The sequence below is a fragment of the Rissa tridactyla genome, chromosome 12 (genome assembly GCF_028500815.1).
Source record: "Rissa tridactyla isolate bRisTri1 chromosome 12, bRisTri1.patW.cur.20221130, whole genome shotgun sequence".
Lineage (NCBI taxonomy): Eukaryota > Metazoa > Chordata > Aves > Charadriiformes > Laridae > Rissa > Rissa tridactyla.
Genome location: NC_071477.1, coordinates 1,291,449 through 1,316,184, shown reverse-complemented (window position 1 = coordinate 1,316,184; position 24,736 = coordinate 1,291,449). Strand labels below are relative to the sequence as shown.

Genomic DNA, 24,736 nt, shown 5'->3' with positions numbered 1-24,736 from the left:
TCTCAAGCACACGTTTCTAGTTTTTAAGACAATGGGAAATTAATGAACTCATTTAGGTTTCCTTCACTACGATTTGAGAAGAACTATCAACTCAAACCTTATGCACAGATGAAAAAAGAAGTAATTGTCACATGGCGCTGCGACACAGAGCTAGAACGCCAGGCGTTCCGGAGCCTCTGTTGGGTTCTGCTGTTGCCCCGATCCCCCCAGCTGCTGCCCCAGGGAGTTTGCCGGCCCGTGTTTGGGCAGCAGGGATGGTAAGAGCTTTCAGCAGTTCCAGCGCTCACTTAGGTGTTTGTCTTTCCTACATACAAGTACTCGTTCCTATTAAAAGGCACATAGTGATGTTTAAAATATGAGAACAATCATTCAAATGAACTGAGCCCCTCGTTCTGCACTCACACGGTATATACAGCTCCCATAGGTAAAACGGTTCCTTTTTTCCCATGCAAGAGAGCGACAATTTTTTCTGGCAGTAGCAGCTGCGGGTCCGATCACATCTAATGATTTGGTGTTTGTCAGCATGCCGTGCTATAGCCCCAACACACGTTTACACGAATAATAAACACACAGAATACTTTCATTACTATTTTTAATCTTGCATAATTTTCAGAAGAAATAGCAAAACACAGCACAGTTCTCATCTTACCAATATGGTTATAGTTTGCAATAAAAAAGTCATCATGGTTATTAGCAGTGCTGTTAGATCACTGGCCTGATTTGAAGTCTTCCATCTGGAATTATAAATTAAAGACAGTTTATTGGAGTAGTGATTTTTTGTGTAAACAGATCCCGCTGCTGGCATTTAGGAAAACTTAGCTGCCTGCCACTCAGTCAGATTCTTTTATCACACTTGACTGAAGTTTCCAACCTTGAATTATTAGTTAATAACATCTGAGCAAAAGCGTAATTTATTAAGTAAACTCTGAAACAGAAGAACAACACCTTAGCTACCAGACTTAGTGCTTGCCTTAGGCAAAGGATTTTTCTTTTAGCGCAGAATTGTAATGGAACAGAAGTAAAATTTGGGCCTAATTCCATCTCTTACTGTCTGTATCACTTACCTAACAGCAGAATACCATCTTCTGAGCTATTCTTTCCTCATTCGTGTATCGTGACACCAACAGCCATCATGCTCTAACTGAGCACAGGCCAACTGCACACACTCAGACACGCACAAACCACAAGATTTCAAAGTAACACATCCGTGGTCTCCATAAAGGGACATTTGGTACCATCCTTTCTTTATCGTGCCATCTGATTTATCAATGGTGCTTGAGGAAACCCATGAATTTCTTCATCACGGTCACTTGTAGCTAATTGAGAGAAGGTAGTTATTCGAATGAAAGGAATAACCATAACTTGTCCTCTGTCAACAATTACCATTTACAGCATTTACAATAGTGTAATAACACTAACAGCCACCAGATGCCAGCATGAGCAAACAGGCACTAAATAAGGGCCTCTTTTATGCTAAAAGGCGAGTAGGGAGCAGACCTCAGGTCATGCTGCAGGTACAGTCACGCTAAGAGTAGAAGAGCACTTTCTCCGAGGTGTTTCAATGTCATATAGGAATAAAAGATCTGATCAGCAAGTCAGATATGCATGGCATTGTACTAAAGTTAACCTTGGATTTAAAGAGACCACTGGACTATTGCTGGCCTAGCTGTTAATTGCCTTTTCCGTTCAAAACTGGCTTATTTCCATATGGAACTTTGACTGGAATTTCCAGCCTAGTAGATGTCTTTTTTTCCTTTGCATACAATATTGAGGATCCTTAATATCAGATATTCTATTGTGTAAGTCTGCACAGAATATGCCAAAATCACTCCACCATCTCTTCAGAGTGGAGTGGCCCTTCCAGGCACGTCACGTTCTTGGCGGCTGCATGCGAACAGTGCAGGCAGGAAGAACCAAAGGCCAGGTACTCATGGTGCAAACGTGCCGCAACGCTTTCTAGCACAGATGGGTCTTTGTTCAGAATTTTTCAGTGCTTCTGCCAGAAGCCTTTACAACACCATAAAGTAGGCACAGCCTTCTGAAATTAATTGAGTGATGGAAATCGCTTCTCACAGATTTCTTCCAGAACAGAAAACTTTGGTCCAAGAGTGTTCAAAAAATCAACAGGCAAGTCCTCACCGCCAATGGAGACAGAACAGAAGGAGTTACTTCGCCCTAGTTCTCCTTCCTCAGCGTATCTGTGAGGCTCATAGGTGGCCCTGTAATCTTCCAGACTGTTTTGCTCATACAGTTTCTAACGAAGGGAAGAAACAATGCAAATCATCATGGAAGCTCCTATTGTCCTTTTGAAAATTAAAGTAATTCATGATACGCAAATTATTCAGGTAAGCCAGGAGGTTACAGTGAAGAGTTTGAGTCTTTCTCTCACAAGAAAAAGTTTTACTGAAACTCTCAGCTGCACCAGAGCCTGAACTTCCCCTAGAGTACAAATGAGGCAGAACGGAGCATTTCATCTATCCCGGACCAGCCAGCGAGCAAGTACGCCTGAGTGCGTGGGGGCACGCGGTCTGGCCCAAGGAGGCACGGGGGACAGGCCTGCGAATGTGCAGCGGCCAGGCAGGACATGGCAAGAAGATTTCCCTGCTAGCCCGGAGCTGAAAGAGCAGGCAACCGCCCTTTAACCCTGCACAGTAACAGAAAGCATTTCAGCCCCACTTCCCCCTCTTGAAGAATTTGTTAAGAGGTGACAGACCCCAGCTGTGCAGTAACTGCTGGGTGACCAAGGCAGCAAGAAGTCTTGGACACAAGAAGTGTTCAACAAGGAAGAGTCTTCAGTGTTTCCCCATCAAATACGTCCCTTGCTTTTGACTGTAATGCTTCTCAGATGTGGGCTGAGAGAGCAGCTGAAGCCATGGCAGCTTTCCAGTTTTGCAAGCCTTTTTTCCTATTCTTACAAGCCAACTTGACAAAGAGGGGTTCAACACTCATTTCTTACCTGACCCAGTATTTTGTCCACTCTCTGTATCATGCAATCAAGGTGTCTTACTTGGAATGTCTCATACCTCGCGTACAGGTCATCCTGGAAGACAGACATAGTATCTCAGGTTTCACCAGCATAAAGTCACCTACTAACATTTCTTTCAGATAGAAATAAATCCAACTATTTCTCCCTGCTACACCCACTTCTCTTGTGCTGTCTTCTCCAGTTACATTGCAGCTTTTCTGCTCAGGGACTGTTTCTTCTTATGAGTACATACTCTATGTGCACATGGAGTCACCAACTGTAGGCATTCTTCATAATCTCCAGTAATTAAATATGGTTCTTCCTCTAAATGTGCTGGATTCCTTTTCATTAACGGCACCAAACATAACCTCAGAACTTTATAATGTCTGCTCACACAGGTAATCCCAGCTCCTAACTATGGTTTTAAGGATTGTGGAATTGGGCTCTCACATACATAAAAAAAGACTATTTTACATTTTCTTTGCCTGCTGTAAAGATTGTTCTCAGAGTCTCTCTCTCTGCGTACCTATGAACAGAACACGTGGCAGTCGTCTACTGATGTAGACCAGGCTTTCCTTCAGGCATTCGTTACAATGAAAACAGACGTCTGTTAGAGAATATAGTACGAAAAACCACAGACCAAACTCAAAAGCCTTCAAACCCCCAGAATTACATCTTCAGTCATAAAAAGTCATACTTATAAATCCTGTCCACACTTCAAGAGTATGTTAGGTAGAAGATGTTGACCGGTGTGTTTTTGACGGATATCTGAAGAATGGTGGTTCCATTTCACTTATATCAAGAACTGAATAAAATCTTGTGCATATCAGTTCAGGTACTGTGATAAGAATTTTGGAAGAAACTGCACTTCCAAATATTTAGAACAATAACTAATTAATGTTATTATCACATTAACTAATGTGAGTCTCAAACTGAAAGCTGTTAGAAAAAAATAAGTTGTCAACAGTATTTTAACTAGCAGTGGAATCTCCAACAAGTGACACTTATTTTCTAATTGAAATCTATTGCATTACGCTTCCCACTATTATTAACACCAAACCTCATTCTTTGGATTACCAATTTCTGCGGTATAAAAAAGGGCATTTACATCAGGGAACAGGCAGTTACCTCAGAAATTGCTTTTTCTCCAACCTCCACGGGCACAGGTGGTAGAGCAGCATGATCCATAATATCCAGCTTAGCCTGTGTACGGGGAGAGGGATGGTATTAATAAGAAACTGAACGAGACTGTGAAGGATCACACTTTTGTGCAGTCTATTCCCTTTTTCACTTTCATGTACTAGTGTTGAAAACAGCAGTGTGTGCAGTGTGACAAGAGCCGATGTGCCTCCTCCTCTGTTGGATTCATCGGTAGGATGAGGCACCTGGGAAGGTCCCGCTGATCCTGAAAAACGGTAGGAGCAATAATAGTCTGTCACCAGAGCAGCATTATCCAGTCCCTGCAGAACACCACTCCCCAGATATGCTTAGTGGCAAAAAAGCTTTATTCTGCTCAATTCTAAAACCAGAGGAAACACAATAAAAGAGATGGCTAGTACCGGATTCAGCCACACAGCCCTGGTGGGGTACCGTGAATATACGCTTTCGCACTTACTTGAGACAAAGCCATTCTGCTCTCTTCGTTGTAGTTGATTAAAGTCTGTTCACCCTCTTGAAGTGGAGCAATGGCTTTGGTTTTAGATCCTGGCGTGTAAAACCGGCAAAGCAGAATACTGGAAACTGTTGAAACAAGAAAAGGCATGGTGAAACGGGCATTGCAAATGGACGTGTATGGCTCTGTGCAGGGGGCTGGGGAGGTACCCAGCCCAGTGCCACACGAGCAACTTGGAAACCTCCAGCGATGGAGCCGGGCAGATGCCACGCTTGGCCTGCAGCGGTCAGCCTGCTTTAGAAAGGCAAGCTGTTATCTCCAGAGCCCGGCAGTGAGCAGGCATGCCAGGTCACTCACGGATAGCCAGAGGAACCGTGGTCAGATAATCTGTTATATTTTGCTTCAGATAAAGAATCAGCAGTTCACCTCTTCAGCAGTAACCAACATGAGCTACTACAGAGGAAGCAGCTTAGAACAAGCAGTTACTGATTCCTGTAACCCTATAGGGGAAATTCATTACTTCCAGTTAGCCAGGGTATGGGTAATGTCAAAAAGTCAAGTATTCAATTTTATTCGATGCAAATAAGAATATGTACTTTATTGCACTAGAGTTCAGCTTAACAACATATTTGTATTTGCCAGTCATCTTCTAGGCACAATATAATAATGATTTTCACAAGTAACAAGCTGAAAAATTCCACCTGTAACACTGCATTTCTGGTTTTTTTAGTTTAGATATTTTCTTTTTTCCTAAGTTATATACCTGCATTTATTGTTGCTCATACAATAGTATTCCATGCATCTATGTTATCTTCCCTTTTTCTCTTCTCTATAATACACAGTCCTCACCTTTTCACATCCCAACCATGAGTGCAGATAAGTTTCCCTCATCTTTCTAGTGTCTTTTACCCTCTGTTGTCAGCCTTGGATACCACCTTCCTCTGCATTACACATTGTATCATAGTGCCTAGTAATTTGAAAGTTTTCTTGACTATGCAAAAAGATCTTTTTGGTTACTAGATGGAAATGGCAATGTCTTGTGTTGGAAAACTAAGGTCTTCCTAAAATTTGAAGAGAGAATGTGTCATGCACCAGGATACATGGATGGAAGCACCGTGAAGAGTGCAAGTATTAGTGGCTTGCACCTTGGCTACGCTCTACCACCACATCAGGGCAAATGCTCTTTCCTGTTAAGGCTGGTAGATTTTAGCACACATTCATGAGCCGCAATTGCAGTGAGATCCAATGGGCAGACGACAGATAACTTGCACATGTAAATTAGGAGGTTACTTACCCAGCAGTAGTAAGAAAGTCAACAGTATTATTGCAATGGCAGCACCTCCAAGCGTCACTGCTGCTTGTGGAAGTGGTGAATCTTTACATGTATGTCCGTCTGGGCAAAAGCAGAGCCTGACATGCTGGTTCTGCCTCATAGAAAATCCTTGCCTGTCCTGAATAACGAGGGGTACCAAGTAGCTACCTTGTGGGAGGCTTCTTAGCATTAGAAGTTCAACTGACTCCCCTAAAAAGAAGACAAGCAAATTACTTCAAGACTCATAAAAAGAAGTCTGACATTCTGCAGTCCCTTCTGTTGATAATCGAAGGGAAACTCATTTGCACCCCAATTTCAAATACTTTTTCCATCCTTAACGCACCATAGTAAGTAGGACAAAATGACATCCCACTTCATCACCTTGCTGAGCCTTCTGGGCAAGCAGATCTGTCCCAGTCTTGCTGCATCCTGACATAGCTGCACTGAAACCTCTAAAACTCATTAGGAAGTTAATCAAATGCGGCAGTCGTTCCTCAGCTGTCGTATCCCCCTTTCTGCAATGTGAGCACATCGCTTCTGGTCCTGTTCTCAGCTGAGATGAGGAACGATGTAACTTTTTTTCAAATTGCAGTAACTTTATATTTTGAAAGCTGTTCTTCCATGTCCTTTCAGTCTCACTGAGACTAATCAGTAACAAACCATAAAGGTAAGAGACAGTGAAATAGCCAGAAGGCACATTAAGTGACAACGAACTTCTCATGAAGGACAAGAAAAGACACGAAAGGAAGAACTCACCAAAGTTCCTTCCTAATTTCCAGTTATGCTTCACATCTTCGGAGTCCTCAACCAGCTCAAATGTAAATGGCCCAGAATCTGACCGGACTGTAGCAGACTGAGCTCTTATAATGAGAGGTGTCCCTTCTTTTTTGTCACACACATCTAAAGAAGGAGCCACTAATGTTGGCATATGATCATTCATGTCAGACAAGTAAAGCAGGATGGTGCCAGTAGCAGTCTGTGGTGGAATACCTAGACAGGAGTAAAGGAAACTGAAAAACACTCATAACTGGGTATGGACAAAAGCCAGTCCACTGGCAGGATCTCTGTCTGGTTTATCCTACTAATCACATATAACGCCACTTTTAAACATTAGGGTATTTGTTCTGCATTACCATTCTCCACTCAGATCCTTAGTTTTGCTACCATTTTATATCTAATATGCACCTCATCTCAAACAGGCCAAATACTGCTTCAATATTTTCTGACTGGCTACTCACCATGATCGGCAGCGTGAACGATGATGGTGTACAGGCTGTTGTTCACATAAGGAGATTCTTGATCGAATTCTTTTGCCACAGTAAGAACTCCAGAATTCTCATCCACACTCAGCCAGCCATCTGGGTCATGGGCTAGTTCATATCTTAAAAAGAAAGGAAAAAGTTACAAGTGCTGTATTCTCTTAAATGAATTTTGGAGAATAGAAAATTTCTACTGCACCTTTCTTTGTCCTTTTGAGCTCTGTAGGTATTTTTACTTGTTAGTGATACTTACTTTTGTTAACGCTACGACAAGCTGTGTATTTCAACGCAGCCACCAAACAGTTCCCCATAGAAGTCCCCAGACCTTGTACAGGCCCATCAAAACTGTTCCCAGGGGCTAAGAAAGCATCTAGTTCCACATCAGATGATTACCATTCTTACAGCCAAGCATACCTTAGTCCTTTCTGTGGCATCAAAGTTTTGTCATAAAAGTAAAATACATAAATAATGCAACCTGGTTTTAGGCAAAACTATTTGGAAGACAAAAGAAACATTGAGCAACCAAGGACTGATTGCACCTTTAAATCCTGTCTTAGAGAACCAGCTATCTGGATCTGCAGTAAATCTGCACCTCTAATGTATATGTTCATGTAACTGTAAAATAGATGTGTATGTATATTCATATATGTACATATACCAAATTAAACTTGAAAACCTCTTTGTATTCCTAATTCTTATTCTGAGAGTTAGAAGCATCTCCACTTACTTTATCTTACTTGGCACATCACCTGGATATGTGGCAGGATACCTTCTAAATACTCTCCCAGGCTTCATTGAATCTTCTTTTTGGACAATAAGTATAGGAGGATGAAACCTAGGAGCACGTTGTGACTGTAAGACCATGATGTTCACAGTTGTATTCGTGGATTCGAGGCTTGACATCATCACAACGCCATTTTTACACAAGAAGAACGGTTCTTCATTTGCTACAGAAATGACAAGTTTCACCTCAGAGTCATCTTCATAATTGAGAGGCTGAAAACCCCAGACAAAAGTCTGATTAGCAGCTATGACCTTTGGTTTGGCGATCATCTCTGTATATCGGATGAACGCAGAGGTGAGCTGAGCCCACCAGACTCAGCCGAGATGCTAAGCTGTTGGTCTTGTAGTCAGACTGGCCACGCTACACGTTGCCACGCTGCAGGTCATCTGTTACTGCTCCTTACCTTGATAATACTCAAAATGCCTTCATTTGTGACTGGATCTGTCTCAATGGTGAACTGTTCCTTCTCATTGCCTTCCGTTACTCTGTATTTTGCTCTCCAGGCTGGAGTGTTGGGAGAGTCTTTGTCTTCCACTTGGAGCCGTAATGCCGACGGATGTTCCTGACCTGCCGAAATCTGCAGCAGGTACTGGCAGGGGAAAGGAAAGCAGTAAGGACTATTCCTGTTCCCCAAGAGGAACAAGCTCAGTGCCCCCACCCTCAGCAAAGGCTCCGCAGGCAGAAGGTGCCGCAGACCCACCGTACCCACCACCCTGCCCAGCCTGGCGCAGAGCCTGCGGGCGGGCAGCCTCGGGCCACTCAGGTTTTCGTGGAGCAAAACTAGGAGGGCAGATTGTAATCAGCACCTTAGCTCCGCAGATGACAGAATAAGCTTGTCTGTCAGCATCCTTAGGGTAAGAGAGAGACAAAAGCCCTCTAGTGATGCACACAGAAAACTAACAAAGTTTTCCACTCTCTATAGCCAAGCATTCTTTTACTGTCCACATTTTTAAGAGATATTTCTTCTAGCACATAAAGTTCATTTGCAAGTGTTTTGGCCTCATTCTGCAAGTGTCTGAGGGTTCCCATTTCCTGGGTGTACTCAGCAGTCTGAAGGACTGAACTGTATTTAGGAGGTTCAGTAAAGCAATAATGATTTTCCTTACATGATCCCTAGTAAATTCAGGGAGGTGGTTGTTTGCATCTTCAACAGCTACATTCACTGTTGCAGTAGATGAGAGCTGGGGAGTCCCGTGGTCACTGGCTTTAATCAGAAGTGTGAAAGAGTTGGCAGTCTGAAAAACAGAAGAAAGGAACTTTCAAACGTAGCTCAGAAGCAGTTCCCGCATTTTGCCAGTCACAGCTGCAAGGCTGGATGTGAGACTCTCCCTCCCCTTACAGCTGGCTAATGTGTCGTGAAGGTGTATCATGCATTAAACGACAAGAAGCTGCCATATGTACATCACCTTATAATCCAGGCATCCTGTCGGAAATATTGATCCTGTGGTAGGATCAATATTAAATGTGAATCCATCTGGAAGGGGCATTTGCATACTTAGAGAATAGGACACCTGAGAATTCACAGTGCCGCCTTCATCTTTGTCCAAGGCAGTAACTTGGAAAACTGGCTCATCTAGGATAAGAATTGAGACATTAATAGAAGTGTTTAGTCTTGACAAGGAGCTTCTCACAGGTCCTAAAAACACCTGTATCTTCTCCTGGCTATGGTTATCTCTGCCAAGACTCTGGCCTCCACCTCACTTGGGGAGCAAATCTGCCAAAAGTCCCGAGAGACGATAGAGAGAGTTATCACACTCCTGAATTTACTTTATCAAAACCATTCCCTAGCTAGTTGTGCCAGCTCTCAGCCAGCTCCCGAGGAGTTGGCACCATGGCCACGTCTACACATCCCGACTAAGTCTTTGCATCTGTAAACTGTTTGTCTGACCATCTTGTGTGAAGCAGCGTGCTTGTGTTCAGATTAGTCTGCTGAAGTCCTGGCTTGTAGTTTAGAAGAAATATCTTAGGAGTTTTCCCAGCATGTCTCCACCGTTATGCTAATGTACAGTGCGGTTAATCAGACAAGAAGCCAAGAGGCAGGAAACAGTCCTTCGCAGGACATGGTCCCTAAACCCATGAGTGTTTAAGTGAAACCTGGGGAGAACAGATTTTGAAAGAAAAGACAAAGAAAGACAAAGAAATTAGAAGGAGAGCAGTGATACACAAACCAGTGGTATCCGTCGTTTGGATGGCACTTACCTTTAGTGTGGTTCTCTCTTATTGTAACACTGTATTCCTCCTTGGGAAACTCGGGTGCATTGTCATTAATATCTTTAACCTTTATCTTGAAAAATAAAGGACGGTCCAATGGTTCACCAGTTTTTCTGTACACAATATCGAAACGTATCTAAATGAGCAGCGACACAAACATCAGAATGGAATAAATGGTATCATTTAGACATCAGAATGGAAACTGTCAGTTTTGAGGCTGCGTCAGGCATATTTGGCTAGCATTTGGCTTTGAGTTGCATCACTAAGTCACTATTTCACATTTCAAAGGTAGTTGATTCATCAACATCATCCTGTGCATAAACAATACTTCAAAAATAAAAACCAGTACCTGGAGCTGGATCTGGGTTATTTGAAATGACTGCCTAATATAAAATACATAAATATCCTCGGGGCCAGACAAAAGAATGCTTTCACCTGTGCTTCCCAATTCTGAAGCATTTATTTGAGTAGTACATTTCATTTTCTGAGATGTTCTGGCTCCGTATCTATGAATGTGCAGGGGATTCAATTCTGAATGCTGAATTCTCCTTTGCTTATTTCATAGAATCACAGAATGGTTTGGGTTGGGAGGGACCGTAAAGATCACCCAGTTCCAAGCCCCTGCCCCGGGCAGGGACACCTCCTGCTTTCCTGCTTTAAAACCCAGCCCGGGGCGTCTGCCCTGGAACAGCCACTTGGCCGGTGAGGGGGAATAGAAAGCTCTCCAAAATGTATCTTCTCGCTGTGGAAGGCAAGACCTTGCCCAGAAAGCCACATGGAGCAGTAACTCTCCCTGGGGTACCAGCGAGACACAAATGGAAATCATCACAATAAACATAAGGAGGCCACAACTGAAGATTTTTTGCAAGAGGAAAACAAACCCACACTCACTTGCTTCATTCGTACATTTGTTATCACATTTCTTTCATTACACTTACTGCTTACGAACACTTTTCTGATTTTTAAGGAGAAACATATGCTTACTCGTATATAAAGTTACAGTAATACAGCTTTGCAGCTCCTCCAGTATTATCTATTTTTTGGTAATGCGTAACTGTTTGCTTCCGTTCTCTTGCTTGGGAGTTTTTGGGTTTACAACTCAGTGTTCTGGCCACTAGAGCTGTAACATACCTGCACTCTCAGGGCAACCTTTTCATTTTGTACATTATGACCAAAGGTCATACCAAAAAAAAAAAAAGATAAAAAAGAAGCGTACAGATATTTGTGGAAGTCCAAACATGTGATAAAGGTTTATAATCGAGAGTGATGTGGAAGTTACCTATTGGTCTCTGCTGAGACAATCATCTTAGCGTTTATTTAGAGGTTCAAAATAAGAAAAGGAGGTCATAAAGCTGTGTGTCTCACTCGTGTGAAGCATCTAGCCATGAGAAAGCAATTAATATTTGCCAACAGTCTTAAGTATTTTTTTTTTAAGCGTATTACCTGAAAAATTGAGGTCTTTTCTCTGTCAATGGTACGATGCACGTACACATGGCCATTTTCGTCATCTTCTATAGAAAACAATCCAACCTCTGGAGGTTCATTTACCCCAGGTCCACTGATTAGATATTTTACTGATGTGTTAAATGATTTGTTATTGAACAGCTTTTGAAAAAAAGAAGTAGCACAAAGTGGTGTGAGTAGGGAAGACGAACAGAAATAACAAGACTTCAGCCCAATTCCCTTCCCGCCCCCCCCCTCCTCGGGGGCCCAGCCCAGCGCGGGTTCGCGCCCTGCGGCGGGTTCACAGCCCCGGGCCATGGCGCTCTCAGCTCGCCCACGCCGGCGCCGGCCTTCCCCGAGCATGTGCAGCTTCCCGTGGGAAGGAGCGATACACTCTCCCACCACACAATGCCACCCAACGCTGGGTAAATAAGACAACTTTGAACAAATAAGGTTTTTTTAAAAAAGGTGCCGTTTGACGCACAGTTCTTGCCCCCTCCCACCTTTGGCATTTTAATGTGCAGTCTGTGGCAATGAACACCCTACTGAGGCTCTCGCGGAACCCTTACAAAGAGGTTCTTTGTACCTGCCCAGCGTATTTTGGGAACGGGCCTTTGTCCTCCTCTTGAACATCGATGGTGGTGATAACCCAGGTCCTTTTTGTACGCTGTAGAGGACGCAGACTGTCCAACTGATAAGAATCTATCCACTATCGGATGAAGAAGTGTATTTAGTGTCATAGTTTACATATTAAGAGTTGGGTATCTATTATTATATAATATTGACTACAAACCTGAGTACTCTTCTTCCGCATGGCTTGTCTTAAACTGACATTTTCAATTTCATGAGAAAAACTGCTGGCAGCAGTAACCTTGTGGGGAGAAAGAAGGGATTGTGAGAAGTGTGGTTAACTAGAAACCATTGCTGTGTTGTCTAGGAGGACTTTGGCTTCGCAGAAACATATTGATTCCGTTTTGACAGCATTGTATTAAATTGTATCTAACCCCGGAAACTCCACAAACACCGTCCATCTCATTCCAAATGAACTGGCATGAAAGCTCGGGTATTAATTTTGCTGGTTGGGTGATGCCAGTCTCTGAAACATGCGAACACCGCATTTAACCGTCCGGGGTGTTATCTGTGTGGCTTTTCTCAAACCAAGCATCTCCAGTTCTGAAACTGCCCACCTCCGCCTCCCTCTGTCTGGTGCTCCTTTAGACCTTGTCTGGTATTGGCAGCACATAAGTTTGGAGAGTATTTCAGGTTCTCAGGTGACTCTAAGTGTCCCAAACACACCTGATTTACCAGAAAATGAACACTGGACCAAAGTCTCTAGCGCAGATGAGTAAAATAAATTGTTGAGAATGGTGACTGCACCCTAACTGGCAGGATTTGCCCTTTTATCAGCACAAGCTTCCTACGCCAGCTTCAAACACTGCTTTTTACTTGAAATCTTTCGCCCCAAAGGAGTCGGACAGACCCAGATTACACTGTTGCCATCAGCTCCCAGGTCAGGCATACACCTTCCTCCGAGCTCCCACTGCTTTCCTCGGAAAGCTTGGGGTTTATGACTCATCCATCACATTTAAAAAATGCCACAGAGCTCTTCCTGCCTAGACTCGAGCGAAGGTCGGGCCTTTACCCCATGACCTTTTTTTCCTGAAGAAACGTAATAAAATTGCCATGGTTATAAATTTGCCAAGCAATGGGGGTTCACCAGTAACGCCTTGGAGCTGCTCTGTAGAGCTGTTGTGCAACCTGGGGAAAACCTCCGTGATGTAGAAGCAGCCAGCGAGGCTTAACCTGACACTTGCACGTAGCATTTATTAGCTTTGTCCCAGGTTGAGCTCTGTTGGACCCCCCCAACAAGCTGCTTCCCCCTTTGTGTATGTGTAGCCACTTTTATTTACATTGGAAGCTTTAACTGTGTATTTTAGGGCTTGCACACCCCTCCATGTGCACCAGCTGCCCAGCGATGGCTTGGGCTGTTGCTGTACCCGCTCCAGTGTGGGCTCTGCTACACGGGAACAACCCAGTTCAGCCCCACGAACCCCACAGCAACACTGGTGGGAATGCCACTGAATTACTGCGGCCTTGCAGTCCCTCAAGGGGCTCCAGGGAAGCTGGGGAGGGACTCTTGATCGGGGAGTGGAGCCATAGGAGAAGGGGGAAGGGTTTTGAACTGCAAGAGGGGAGATGGAGATGAGATCTCAGGCAGAAATTCTTGGCTGTGAGGGGGGTGAGCCCCTGGCCCAGGTTGCCCAGAGAAGCTGTGGCGGCCCCATCCCTGGAGGGGTTCAAGGCCAGGTTGGACGGGGCTTGGAGCAACCTGGGCTGGTGGGAGGTGTCCCTGCCCAGGGCAGGGGCTGGCACTGGGTGGTCTTCAAGGTCCCTTCCCACCCAAGTCGTTCTATGGCCGTCAGCCCAGCAGAGCCAGCACTGGGCGCCTCCGCCAGCGCCCTGCTGTCCCGGCGCGGGGAGCAGAGGGCCCCGCTCCTGGAAATCCCCTTCCAGGAGCCCCGAGCCCGGTGCCCGCGGGCAGACGAGCGCCCTCCGCGGCGGCTCCGCGGGGAAGGGGCCCGCCCGCACCCACCTGCAGGAGAAGCAGCGCGGCGAGTCGCTCCATGGCGGCGGCGCGGAGCGGGGCGCGGAGCGGGGCGGCGGCGGGGCCGGGCCGGGGTCGGGCCGCGGGGCGCCGTGCGGTGCCAGCGGCTTCAGCGCGGACGGGGTCCGCCCGCCGGGTGACACCCGCGGTGGCAGCGGCACCGCAGCCGGGGAGGGCACGCGGTATTTCCGCCTCGACAGGCGGAATTTAAACCCCAGACTGTCGGTTGTGCCCAAGCCAAATGACGCACGGCCCGGCCCGCCCTCGGCGGGGGCTCGGTCCGTTCGCCGCCGCCCCCCGCCCCAGGAAGCCGCCGCCGCAGGTTTTTGCCCGTGGTACAGCCGGGACAAAACACGGGCCTCGCCTTGGCAGGCCCCTGGAAAGGCCGCTTCCTAATAACTTCACAATTGTTTGCAAAAACACTAACAGGCAACTTCTTTATATTTATTGGGAGCGGGGTTCATCCACCGCGCCCAGGAGCGCTGCTTTTATATTACTTCAGACTTTGAACCAAGAACAAGCTCTGTAAAAGCTCACTTGAAAGCTGATACAACCAACACTGGATTGTCCCGTTCATCCCAAAAGCCATCAAGCAAGTATGAACTTCTACACCTGAAGCTGAACTTCCCACCTAACTTGTGAAAAATACATCTTAAATAAAACTACATAAAGAAGCGGGAAATGAAAAATCAAGTCTTATAAAACCATGTAAAAAGAAGACGATGGATGGGTACGGGGAAGGTCCTGGCTTCTATGAAAACAACTTTTGCAGCATTTTCCATTCTCCTGTATTGCTTTTTTAGCACTGGGAAATAAGGGAATTTAGTGCTCTGGAAGTTGTGAAAGGAAGACTTAGGGAAGAATTGATCTTCTGTTGAGGGGAGAAGAAAAGCAATACAACATGTCAAATAGGCCACAATGTTTTACATAAAAGCGAGCGTGGGGAGGAAGGCAGGCAAATGAGCTGCTGAGATTTGCTATTAACGGGAGAAGTGACAGGCTCAAATAGCAGCCCAGGACAGGATGGTTCAGACATCAGGAAAACTCAAACAGCAAGAATGTTCTGATTGTAATATTCTTGTGCGGTATCTCATGGAGTTTTGCAGTGCTTAATATAAAGATTACAGAAGTAGCAAAGCAAAGGGATTTTCAGCAATAGGAAATGCCATTTTTTCCCCTTTGAATTTCTCTCTATTTTCCTTCTGATTAGTCTCAGCTGAGCATATGAAGACGCAGTATGTGAAGTTAAGTTAAACCGATTATCCATGTGTACTAGCAACACGAGAATGCGGTTCTCTGCTAGCATCTGCCCCCATGTCTTTGCTGCTCTTTGGATCGTGTTCTAAGTGTCCTGGAGATATAACAGAGAATGTGAAACTCAATCATTAGTGCATTAAAAAAAAAAAAAAAAAAGTATGAATATGATGGAGAAAGTTTTTCCTGTTATTTTCACCTATTACGATGCCTTAACACAGCCGTTACAGAAGTGACTGCCGTGTGGAGTAGATCTAATCACGCAGCGTTAGTTGCCCTGCTTGGCCCTCAGCAGCAACATCGCCGGGGTACGCGGAGCTGCACGCTCCAGCCTACGGGGCAGGAGTTTTCTAAAAGAAAAATTCAGATGTGCCATCTTGTGGATGATGAAAAAAATACAACTAAGTAACAGGCAGTATCTCACTTTTTTAATACAGTAAATATACATCAACTTTGAATTACAAGATCACTTTCCAATGAAATTACTAGCAAAAATATCCACAAAAAGTGCAAATAAATAAGACGACATGATCACCAACATCAAAAGCTGGGCTGCAAATTCTCAGTTAATTGAGTTCCAGTCTTTCCAGATACAGTGATCTGTTTCACTCTTTTTCAGAAGAAAACCCATTAATGCCAATGGGAGAAACAAAGGCTCAATACCTTTAAAATAAGGCAAAAAGTAGTACATTATAGGCAATTTCATACTGTAGAAATTTCAACTATAATATCAGCTCCAAAAAACATTATCACATACTGACTGAAAAAACTGTCAAAATACTCTCCCAACTTCTAACGAGATCCTTTTAATCGCAAATACAAGGTAAAAGCGACCTCAGCCACCACTAACTGAAGCCCAGAAAGCGGGGATGGGATCATCATGGCGTGATGAAGCAGTCTGGAGTCAAAGGTGGAGCTCAGCCCAAGGAAATAATCCTGCCCGCCCTGCGCAGCGTTACAGCCCTCGCCCCGGGCAGGGCCAGCAGCAGAGGGGCACGGGCCGAGGCTGGGACCCCCGGTCACAGCACCCGGGGGCAGCGGGGGAGATGGGAGCCCCCTGCTTCGACAGCCCCTTGGCTCTAAACTCGGCCTTCTCAGAAGCAACACTGCCCTGCCTTCCTGCCTCCGCGAGAAGCACCGGCACCCCACTACCCCCAACGCGTACCAGCAGGCGCCATCTCTCATTTGGAAAGAACAATCCGGTCCACATTATCAGCCTGAAGGAGCGGCCACGCGGGACCCGGGACACCCACCCAGCAGCAGGGACTGTCCGAGTCTTCCTTTCAAGGCTCTCCCACCCGAGGGGTGTGAAGCCGCTCTTCCCAGAACAGTACACGTTACTCGCACGACGATAACCACTCTTTGGGGCATAAATTCTGGGTGAGTGACTGCAGCAGCTTGAGCCCGGCCCCGCCAACGGAACAGGGACCTGGAGCCACCCTGCAGAGCCCCCCACTGCTCTACAGACCTGAAAGCGGGCACAAGCTGTGGGGCTGCGGGGGGTGTAACACCTTAACTGACCACAGGATTTCACTGCAGAGATGCAAGTAATGGTGAAAAAAGAAACATGTCAAGAGAAAAACAACATTGTTTTAAAATTCTTCATGTGCATTAAAAAACATTTTAATGCACATTTTCATGTGCATTAAAAACCAGTTTATACATACTGGGGTAAACTCTGTTTCTTCACGTCTTTATAACTGGGTAATTTCATTGAAAACAACAGAGTTGTTCAGCGTTGCTACCAGTATAACTGAAGTAGATTCCAGCTGTTTATTTAAAATGCAACCTGTGAGTATTTGTTTTGTGGGTAGTACTGCAGATTAAACCTTTAAGTTATCTAGAAAAAAAATAAATCATTGTTTAAATATCTCACATCACAGTAAATTGTTCTCCAAGAAGCATTTTCAATGCTAGGCGTAGACACACAGGAACGTATGATCATATTGCTCAACACAGTGAACACCCCGTCAACAGCCACACAAACACCGTGCTGGGCAAGTATTTTAATTCCAGACAGAATGTATTTGACGGAATAAACTTTTCTGCTATATTCAGAAGTGCTTCTGAAGACAATATCCATCAACACAAACTGAACAAAACATAAGCCACAGCCCTCTGCATAAACAGGAGCTCTTTTTCTCTGTAGGCCCAGAACAGTCAAGTTAAAACAGAAGCAGAAGTGCTGCGGGATAAAATCCAGCCCTTGCAGGTCTGCTCACGCTACGTCTGCTTCTTGAAGCAAACACAGACTTTCTATTTCTGTGTGTAAACAAAGAAGACTGTGTAAGAAGTATCAAAGCAACGAATACAAGTTAGACTTGTGTGATTATCATGCAAGACAAACTTCCTTGGCCAGATCCCAGCCAGAGCGTAGTGAGGAACAAGCATTCAGGCTTAGTTTAAGTGCCATCACCGTCTCCACCTGCTGAACTTTTTAGTCTCCAACATCAGGTTCATCTCCATCAGATCACAAGCACTACATTAAAACAAAACTTTCTTAGGTCTGTAGGAAGGAACTTTCCTCCGTGCCCATCACCTTTGCTCTGTTCAAAGCTGACTGAAACACTGTTTATTTAAGAAGTGCTCATGCAACATGTGCCTGTATCTACATGCCCGCCCTCCCGGTAACCCAGGAAAGCACCAATGTAGAGTAACATTTCAGAAGAAAATTCAGCACATGCTAGCGTTCAGTGCTATATAACATGCTAAATTAAAACTAGTTCTGTTAGATGCAGTAATTAAAACACTGCTATTCTGATTATTGACTTGATCCCGCTCACCTTGCGTTAGGTGCCTACAGTAGTGCACTAAAGCAGCGCTTATTGGCAAGAGCAGTCCTACTGACTTGCACTACCGTTAACGCGAACCAGGAAAACTTGACTAATGAAGGCTCGTAGAATTTGGCCAGAGCTTGAAATCCTAGCACTGGATGCAAGAACCTTTTGTCTAAAAAATGCTGAAATACAATCACGAGTCTGGAACAAAACAAAAGGATAAAACAGCAACAGTAGAACGTGCTGGTCCTCGGCAGTTGCTGGTGTTGAATGCCGTCCTCTAAGTTTCACCACACCTCTGACACAGCCAATTTATTTGACCTTTGAGCATGTCAGATTAAGTTTCACTTTAATTGCATAGAGATGGATGTACATGCAACTACAACTCATTTTAACTGTGACCTCATAAATACTGAATATGGAAATATAATACTGTATATTACATTGTTTCCTTTATCAGTTTAAAATTTCACATTTGGTCTCCAGTAGACTAGGAAAAAAACACTAAAAATATTTCTTAGACTATTCCTGAGCAATGTTTTAACGTACTGTAAAATACTCTGGTTTATTACTACATTTAATAATATTCTCACCTTTTAAACTACATATAAATCCATGCTTTGCAATTTTACAAAGCTGAAGATCTGGTAGGCACGATGAAAGAACAGAAACAGCTAAGCATCTTAAAACCAAGATGAGATCAACGAGAAGTGCATATACATATATGCATACGTATATATACTATATACATAACGTACTCTTTAGTGTTTGCTACTTTTTCATTTTCTGTCACAACGTGAAGGATCCACTTGAGAGATCTGGTCTGTCAGACCTCAGCTCACTTCCCATAAGCAGTTCACTGCCACTGGTGGCTGCGGATGAAGTTAATGCTGCTCTGTACTTCATTTTAAAACGAAAGTACAAAACACCCTCTAGAATTTCATCTTGAACGAGAGTGTGTCCCCAGCCGCTGCGATTGACTTGAAATTGTAACAGAGGAGCTGACCCTCGAATGCTGACTGGACTGTGCGTGGTGCCCTCTTGCATCCCACAGGCACAAGAGGGAGCAGAGGGGCCGCGGACAGGACCCGGCCCTGGTTGTGCAGTTCCTCTCTGTGGGGTATTTCCCCACGTCGCTTCACTAAACCGTGAAACAAGAAGCCAAGCTAAATGAAGTGAACCACGGGATAAATAATAGTCATCTCGGGTGACCGAAAATAGAAATCTTTTGTATCAAAATATATCTTTACTTGAACTTAGAATAGCCTTTACATTCATCCCCTAAAAGTCTATTTTTTATGTTTTGAGAGGCTACCAGTTCTGCAAATTAGGCCACAGAGTCTCTAGCAATACCCCATTTTGCATTAGTCATCTATATCCATGTGCAATTGGAAATTTGGTCGTTTCCTCTAAATGACAAAAAGCATCAAGGCTTACAAAATGAACTCCAAGGAAAGCTGGGTATAAAAATATGCATCCCATTTTCTTAATCTGTTGCTATTGAAGCTGTCTGCTCCCTAACGTTTTTTTGTCTTAAAAAGAATCCTTTCTGCATTAAAATATTTCAAAACATTATCTCCATTCTTCTTATAAAAAAAATCCAATTCATCCAAAAAATCCAATTCATCATCTTCTGTGAAGAATCAGAGTTTGACTTTGCATAGATAAGCATGCTCCACTATTTTATAAAAACAGTTGAGCCCTTTTCCATCACAAACCACCACCGTCAAACCTGCCTCACAAAACAGCACACCTGTTCAAGGCCAAGAGCGCGGCCCCTATTCCCTCACATACCCCAAGGTAAGCACGAGAAACACCACGGACTTCAGCCGGTGCCAACAGGAGGACATGTTACATATTTCTCTAAACTTCCATACTCTGCCAGTGTTATCTTTCTTGAGCAATTGTAAATATTTTTGAGGAAAGACCAATGGAAGACACTTGCCTTCAGGGAGAAGATCTCCTGCCGGCCTTGCTGGCTTAAGATCACACGTATTGAAATGAACAGTGCTGACTTACAACATGCAGCAAGAACATATTTTCTCAGGATCTTCCTAAGAAGAAAACACGACCCTTCTGCATTGGCAAAATGCTTTCTAGCAGTCAAGAAGCATCAACACTTACTAACTAATTTTTCTTCATTTATATTTGCGTGATGTTTGCTTCGTGCTGTTTGTTTTTATTTTCCTGTCCCCTGTTGGTTTTTTAGAAGGAACGTAATTGTTGGCATTGCCATTTTTCTTTGGATTTGTACACGCGTATGTTTTTAAGCCTTTGATGGGAGCAGCTGAACCATGAAATACTGGGGGTTGCTTAGGGGGTCTGATATTACCAACGCTTTGAATTTTAGAACTGTTCTCGGAGGGCTGCATGTTGAGAAGCTGTTGCCTTGCGGCTGGGCTTTTTTTCAGTTCACTCCTTACTTCACCAGATTGTCTCTGAGAAGGAAGCATGCGTCCCGTTCTATCAGAAAGTTTCAAGTGACCTGGCTGAGAATATAACTGGCGACTTTCTTCACAGCATGAATCTCCCCTGTGACCCCAATAGCTTCTGGGCAGCTTTGTAACGCTTTCTTGGGGAACCGCTTGCTTGTTAGGTAAAGGGCTAAGCAACATTTTGCCTTTGCCGGGGCTTTTTAGGGTACGGATGGAGCCGGGAGCAGTCTGTGGCCGGGCTTTGGCTGCCTTTCCCTTCTCATTCTGTACAGTCTGCATTTGCAGCCATTCCAGCTGCAAAAGGCGATCAATGTATTTCTCAAGAAATCCCGTTGGCTTTGGTCGAAATTCAGTTTTACCCTCTACATTAACAAAGATGGCCAGTTGCTTCAAGTCCCAGGAGTTGAAAGGGGGTGGGAGGAAGTCTGGGTAGTAATACTCTGATTCTTTAAAACCCGTATCAGGGACGTGTTCCAAACAAACTGGATCGATTTCTTCAGCTCTGAGAATGAGTTCTGGTGGTGTGCAGGGAGACGGGGGAATGGGAATCCTTTCCGAATCAGAGAGATCACTGGCACTGTCATCTTCAGCATCTTCTTTAATAATCTGCACTGATTCAAAATCAAGAAACATTTCATCTACAGATGCTTCTTGCCATTTAGAAGAGCATGGACCAGCTTCAGCAACATGTTCTTCATGATTCTTTTCCAACTGTTCTTTTTTACTGCGATAGAAATGTTGCACTGGGACGTCTGTAACCCTACAGAAGCTACCTTGTGCGCTGCCCTTTATGCTAGGAGGGGTCCTGTGCAGAAAAGATTCATTTTGCCTTCTTTCTGGGAGGCTCCTCTTTGGTCCTTGTACTCTGTGCAGTGATGTGCAAACACTCGTGATCCTAAATAAAAAGAAAGATCATATCCCGTTAGAATGGTTAATGTCTTTGGAACAACAGTTTACAAAGGTCTTGCTGCCTCCCTCCTCCAAGGACATGGATCTACATGAATGAAGCTAAAATTGGCATGGCAACTTAGTAATGAGCTAAAATTAATATTTTCTGGCAGAGATAACACTGCCTACTACTGATTTTTTTTGTTTTATTTTATTCTGATTTCGCCTGAGAACTCACTAAGGAAGTTTCTATATTGATAACTTAAATTTGTTGTCCTCGTAAGTGCTGAATTCTGGGACCGGTCAAGTCAAAGGCAAAACAGAGAAGCCATGATTTCGTCACAAGCATTTTACATACCAGTTTGAAATGTCTACAAATGAAACAGATAATCTTAACATAACATTACCTTTTTGACTGAGTATTGTCATCCAGCTGGTTTCGTCCCTTCTTAAAAATGCGTGGTTGGTTACCATCTTGAGTGTCATGGGAAGTCTGAAAACATATGCAAGTACGCGATGTTATTAGGAAGCTGGCATAAACTAGGTACCGTTTTTCTGTAAACAAAAACAAACAAAAAAAAGGAATTATTTACCTTTTCAATGGCACTTGATACATTTTTGCCTAATCTTCCAGGAGAAGATTTCACATGAGAAATTGGTTTATTTAGTCCTTTGGTGCTCGGATGGCTTTTTCCATTACTGTAACTACCAAGGATTAAACAGAATATCATATGTAAATAGCAACATATACGATCACTAGAATAGAAATACGATAAAAGTTTAGAGTACAATTCAGTTCAAAAAAAGAGAGAAACTTAATTGCAACTATTCTTAGACTTAAAGTTCATCAGAACTATGCCATAGTCACTTTTTATTTTTTATACTACTAGTGCACTACTGTATTTCAAACATTACTAATATAAAAGCGAATAATTCAATCAGATGATATAATAATATAACTTAGCTTTTATATGGAATCCTCTATCAGAAGATCCCCAAATTACTTTGGGGATAATAAATAGGAAATATTAGAGACTACATATTTAACTGCTAACTTCTGTAGTACCTGGTACATGGTCCTACTGCAATTTAGTATAATATGAAGGTGACTGCAAGCCAAATCTTGCTTGCCTTTCTCATTCGCGTACTCTCAACAAAATTTAAATGATTATTCTTACGAAGTTAAGGAGTGAAAGTGAGCAGGGAGCGTACAGTCTATTTTGATATTGATACAAACTTTCACAACAAAGGCACAAACAAAAGTCACCATTTCATGTTATACTGCGATTGTGGAAATATTCGTAAGAGAGAGCTCATACGCAAGCAAAAGGAATGGCATTACTGCTCCGGGCAGCTTAAAACCAAAACACATTTCCTCAATTAAATTGGATACATTTCTGTGTCAGCACACAGAACCATTAAATCAGTGTATTCTGTAAGAATCAGAAAACAGTGTTTGTTCTACAAACAAGGAATATTACTGATTTTAAAAAGGAAAGCTGTAAAATGTCATTTTAGAACAGGAAGAAGCAAACTGTGCCCTCCCGATCTAATCTAGTTTGACTGCAGTTCAGTTAATTTGTCAGGCTGTACATCTTGTTCACAGTTTTTACGTCCGGAAAGTCAGATTTTGGTTTAAAAAACATGATTTCATCAATTCGGGAGCTTACAAAAAAATGAAAATAAGTCTTGTGCCTCCAGCATTGACGCAGTCACCTCTGTCACTCTGTGACCTGCATGACCACACTGCACAATCGTTGCCATGGATCAGAGGGGAGGATGACAATCTGAAGAGCAGAGCCATGCACCTATTAACTAATCTACAGTATTTGGAGATTTCTGTAACTAGAAAGAGAGAAAATAATTTCCTTACTTTACCATTCCTTTGTGGTTTCCATTGATTTGGTTTTCCTTTTTCTGTGTCTCTCTGTGCAGTAATAAGGGATATTCTTGAATGCCCGGTCCCATTATTACTCTTTTTAAAGGGCATCTGCACCTTTATTTTTACATAATCTTCAAGCGACTCCAGTCTTTCGGGTTCGTAAGACACAGCGTATCAAACGCAAACATCACCACGTCCTAGAGATGCAGTAAACAAACACCGTGCATTCCTCCCAACGGGATGTATTTTTAAAGCAGTAAAATAGGCATAATCGGCTACCAAACAGTACTGGAAAACGCCGTCCCCTCCCCCAGCGCTCGCTTAACGGGAACCAGCCCCAACCCCTCGCCGTACCATCGCGGGTCCATGCCGAGCCGCCACGGCCCGGTGCGGGGAGCAGAGCGCGCCGGGGGACAGCCCCGGGCCGGGGGACAGCCCCGCTCCCCGCCCCGGGGCACAGCACCGGGGGAGCCGGGCCCGCCCCCGAGGGCGCGCGGGCGAAGCACGCGAGGCCCGTGCGGGTGCGGCGGCGCTCCGGGAGCGCGTCCCCCTGCACGAGGCGCTCCTCAGCCCCCGGCCCCGCTGCGCGGCGCCACGGGCCCCGCCGGCAGCAGCGTTTCTGCGCTTCATTTAACCCGACAGCGGAGCGGGGCGCGGAGCTGCCCTTCTGGCAGAAAAGGCGCTCTGCTCATATGTGCAAATTTCGTACCCAATACTTGATTTTTTTTCTTCTTCCCAAACCAACGTCTCGGCGCTCCTGAGCTCCTACTGAAAACCCTCAGAGCAGAATTGGCTGCATTCTCCTCTTTCCCAGAGCCGCGTTCCCGTCCCGGGAGAGCACGGACGGGCATCGACTCGCGCCGGAGCGCCTCTCCCCGCCCGCCGTCAGCTTCGGGGCGGCGCTATTTATATATTCACGTTCACACTCACGCCCGTGTCTGTTTACATCTGACCCACCCCTACTCCTTACCGGTGCCCGTCCCGGCACACACCGGCCATTCCCGCCTGACGACGGGACCGGAGGACAGCTCCTTCGCTAGCGGACCGCCCCCGCGCGTTTTCAGCCCCTCAGCCCCGCCGCGCCCCTCCCACCCCCCCGTACTTACCTCGGTCTCAGCCGCCACCGGCAACTACGGGCAGGCCGCGAGCGGCGACGCCAGGCGGGCACTGCGCAGGCCGGTCAGATGGGGGGCGGTTCCGCGCATGCGCCGCGGGGCCGTGAGGGGCGGCTGCGCCGGGCGGCGGCGGGCCGGACTAGACCGGAGCGTGCGGCCGATGAGGGCGGTGGAGTCCCCAGGGGCGGGTCCCT

General features: G+C 44.8%; 2 protein-coding genes across 8 annotated transcripts; both read right to left on the bottom strand.

The window, feature by feature from the left end:
- Positions 1-637: 637 nt before the first annotated feature.
- On the bottom strand, positions 638-20,300 carry CDH26 (cadherin 26). Of its 4 annotated transcripts, none has more exons than XM_054218529.1 (16): positions 20,168-20,300; positions 12,380-12,457; positions 12,173-12,295; positions 11,587-11,748; positions 10,132-10,279; positions 9,339-9,505; positions 9,039-9,167; positions 8,336-8,521; positions 7,876-8,144; positions 7,128-7,270; positions 6,646-6,879; positions 5,872-6,099; positions 4,581-4,705; positions 4,094-4,168; positions 2,957-3,040; positions 638-2,254 (listed from the first exon to the last, which is right to left on the bottom strand). In XM_054218529.1, the coding sequence occupies exons 2-16, from the start codon at positions 12,398-12,400 to the stop codon at positions 2,045-2,047; spliced, it is 2,304 nt and encodes a 767-aa protein (XP_054074504.1). In that variant the 5' UTR covers positions 12,401-12,457; positions 20,168-20,300; the 3' UTR covers positions 638-2,044. The 4 variants fall into 4 exon arrangements, with proteins under 4 accessions (XP_054074504.1, XP_054074503.1, XP_054074506.1 ...); XM_054218528.1 differs by lacking the exon at positions 20,168-20,300 and adding an exon at positions 14,180-14,263; XM_054218530.1 differs by lacking the exons at positions 638-2,254; positions 2,957-3,040; positions 4,094-4,168; positions 20,168-20,300 and adding exons at positions 4,182-4,370; positions 14,180-14,263.
- On the bottom strand, positions 18,985-24,671 carry FAM217B (family with sequence similarity 217 member B). 4 transcript variants are annotated; one of them, XM_054218533.1, is made up of 5 exons: positions 24,534-24,671; positions 23,419-23,624; positions 22,139-22,250; positions 21,953-22,038; positions 18,985-21,552 (listed from the first exon to the last, which is right to left on the bottom strand). In XM_054218533.1, exons 2-5 carry the CDS (start codon positions 23,511-23,513, stop codon positions 20,361-20,363), a joined length of 1,485 nt encoding a protein of 494 aa, XP_054074508.1. In that variant the 5' UTR covers positions 23,514-23,624; positions 24,534-24,671; the 3' UTR covers positions 18,985-20,360. The 4 variants fall into 4 exon arrangements, with proteins under 4 accessions (XP_054074508.1, XP_054074509.1, XP_054074507.1 ...); XM_054218534.1 differs by lacking the exon at positions 22,139-22,250 and having other exon boundaries at positions 21,953-22,100; positions 23,424-23,624; XM_054218532.1 differs by lacking the exon at positions 24,534-24,671 and having other exon boundaries at positions 23,419-23,874.
- Between the last annotated feature and the right edge of the window lie 65 nt (positions 24,672-24,736).

Coding starts and splice junctions, on each gene's coding strand:
- CDH26 (XM_054218528.1), bottom strand. CDS start 14,212: ATGGAGCGACTCGCCGCGCTGCTTCTCCTGCAG. Junction 11,749..12,172: donor TCCCAAAATACGCTGGGCAG/GTACAAAGAACC, acceptor TTTTTTCAAAAG/CTGTTCAATAACAAATCATT. Junction 9,506..10,131: donor AAGAGAGAACCACACTAAAG/GTAAGTGCCATC, acceptor TTCTTATCCTAG/ATGAGCCAGTTTTCCAAGTT.
- FAM217B (XM_054218533.1), bottom strand. CDS start 23,513: ATGGGACCGGGCATTCAAGAATATCCCTTATTACTGCACAGAGAGACA. Junction 22,251..23,418: donor AACCACAAAGGAATGGTAAA/GTAAGGAAATTA, acceptor AATCCTTGGTAG/TTACAGTAATGGAAAAAGCC. Junction 21,553..21,952: donor GACAATACTCAGTCAAAAAG/GTAATGTTATGT, acceptor CTTTTTATTTAG/GATCACGAGTGTTTGCACAT.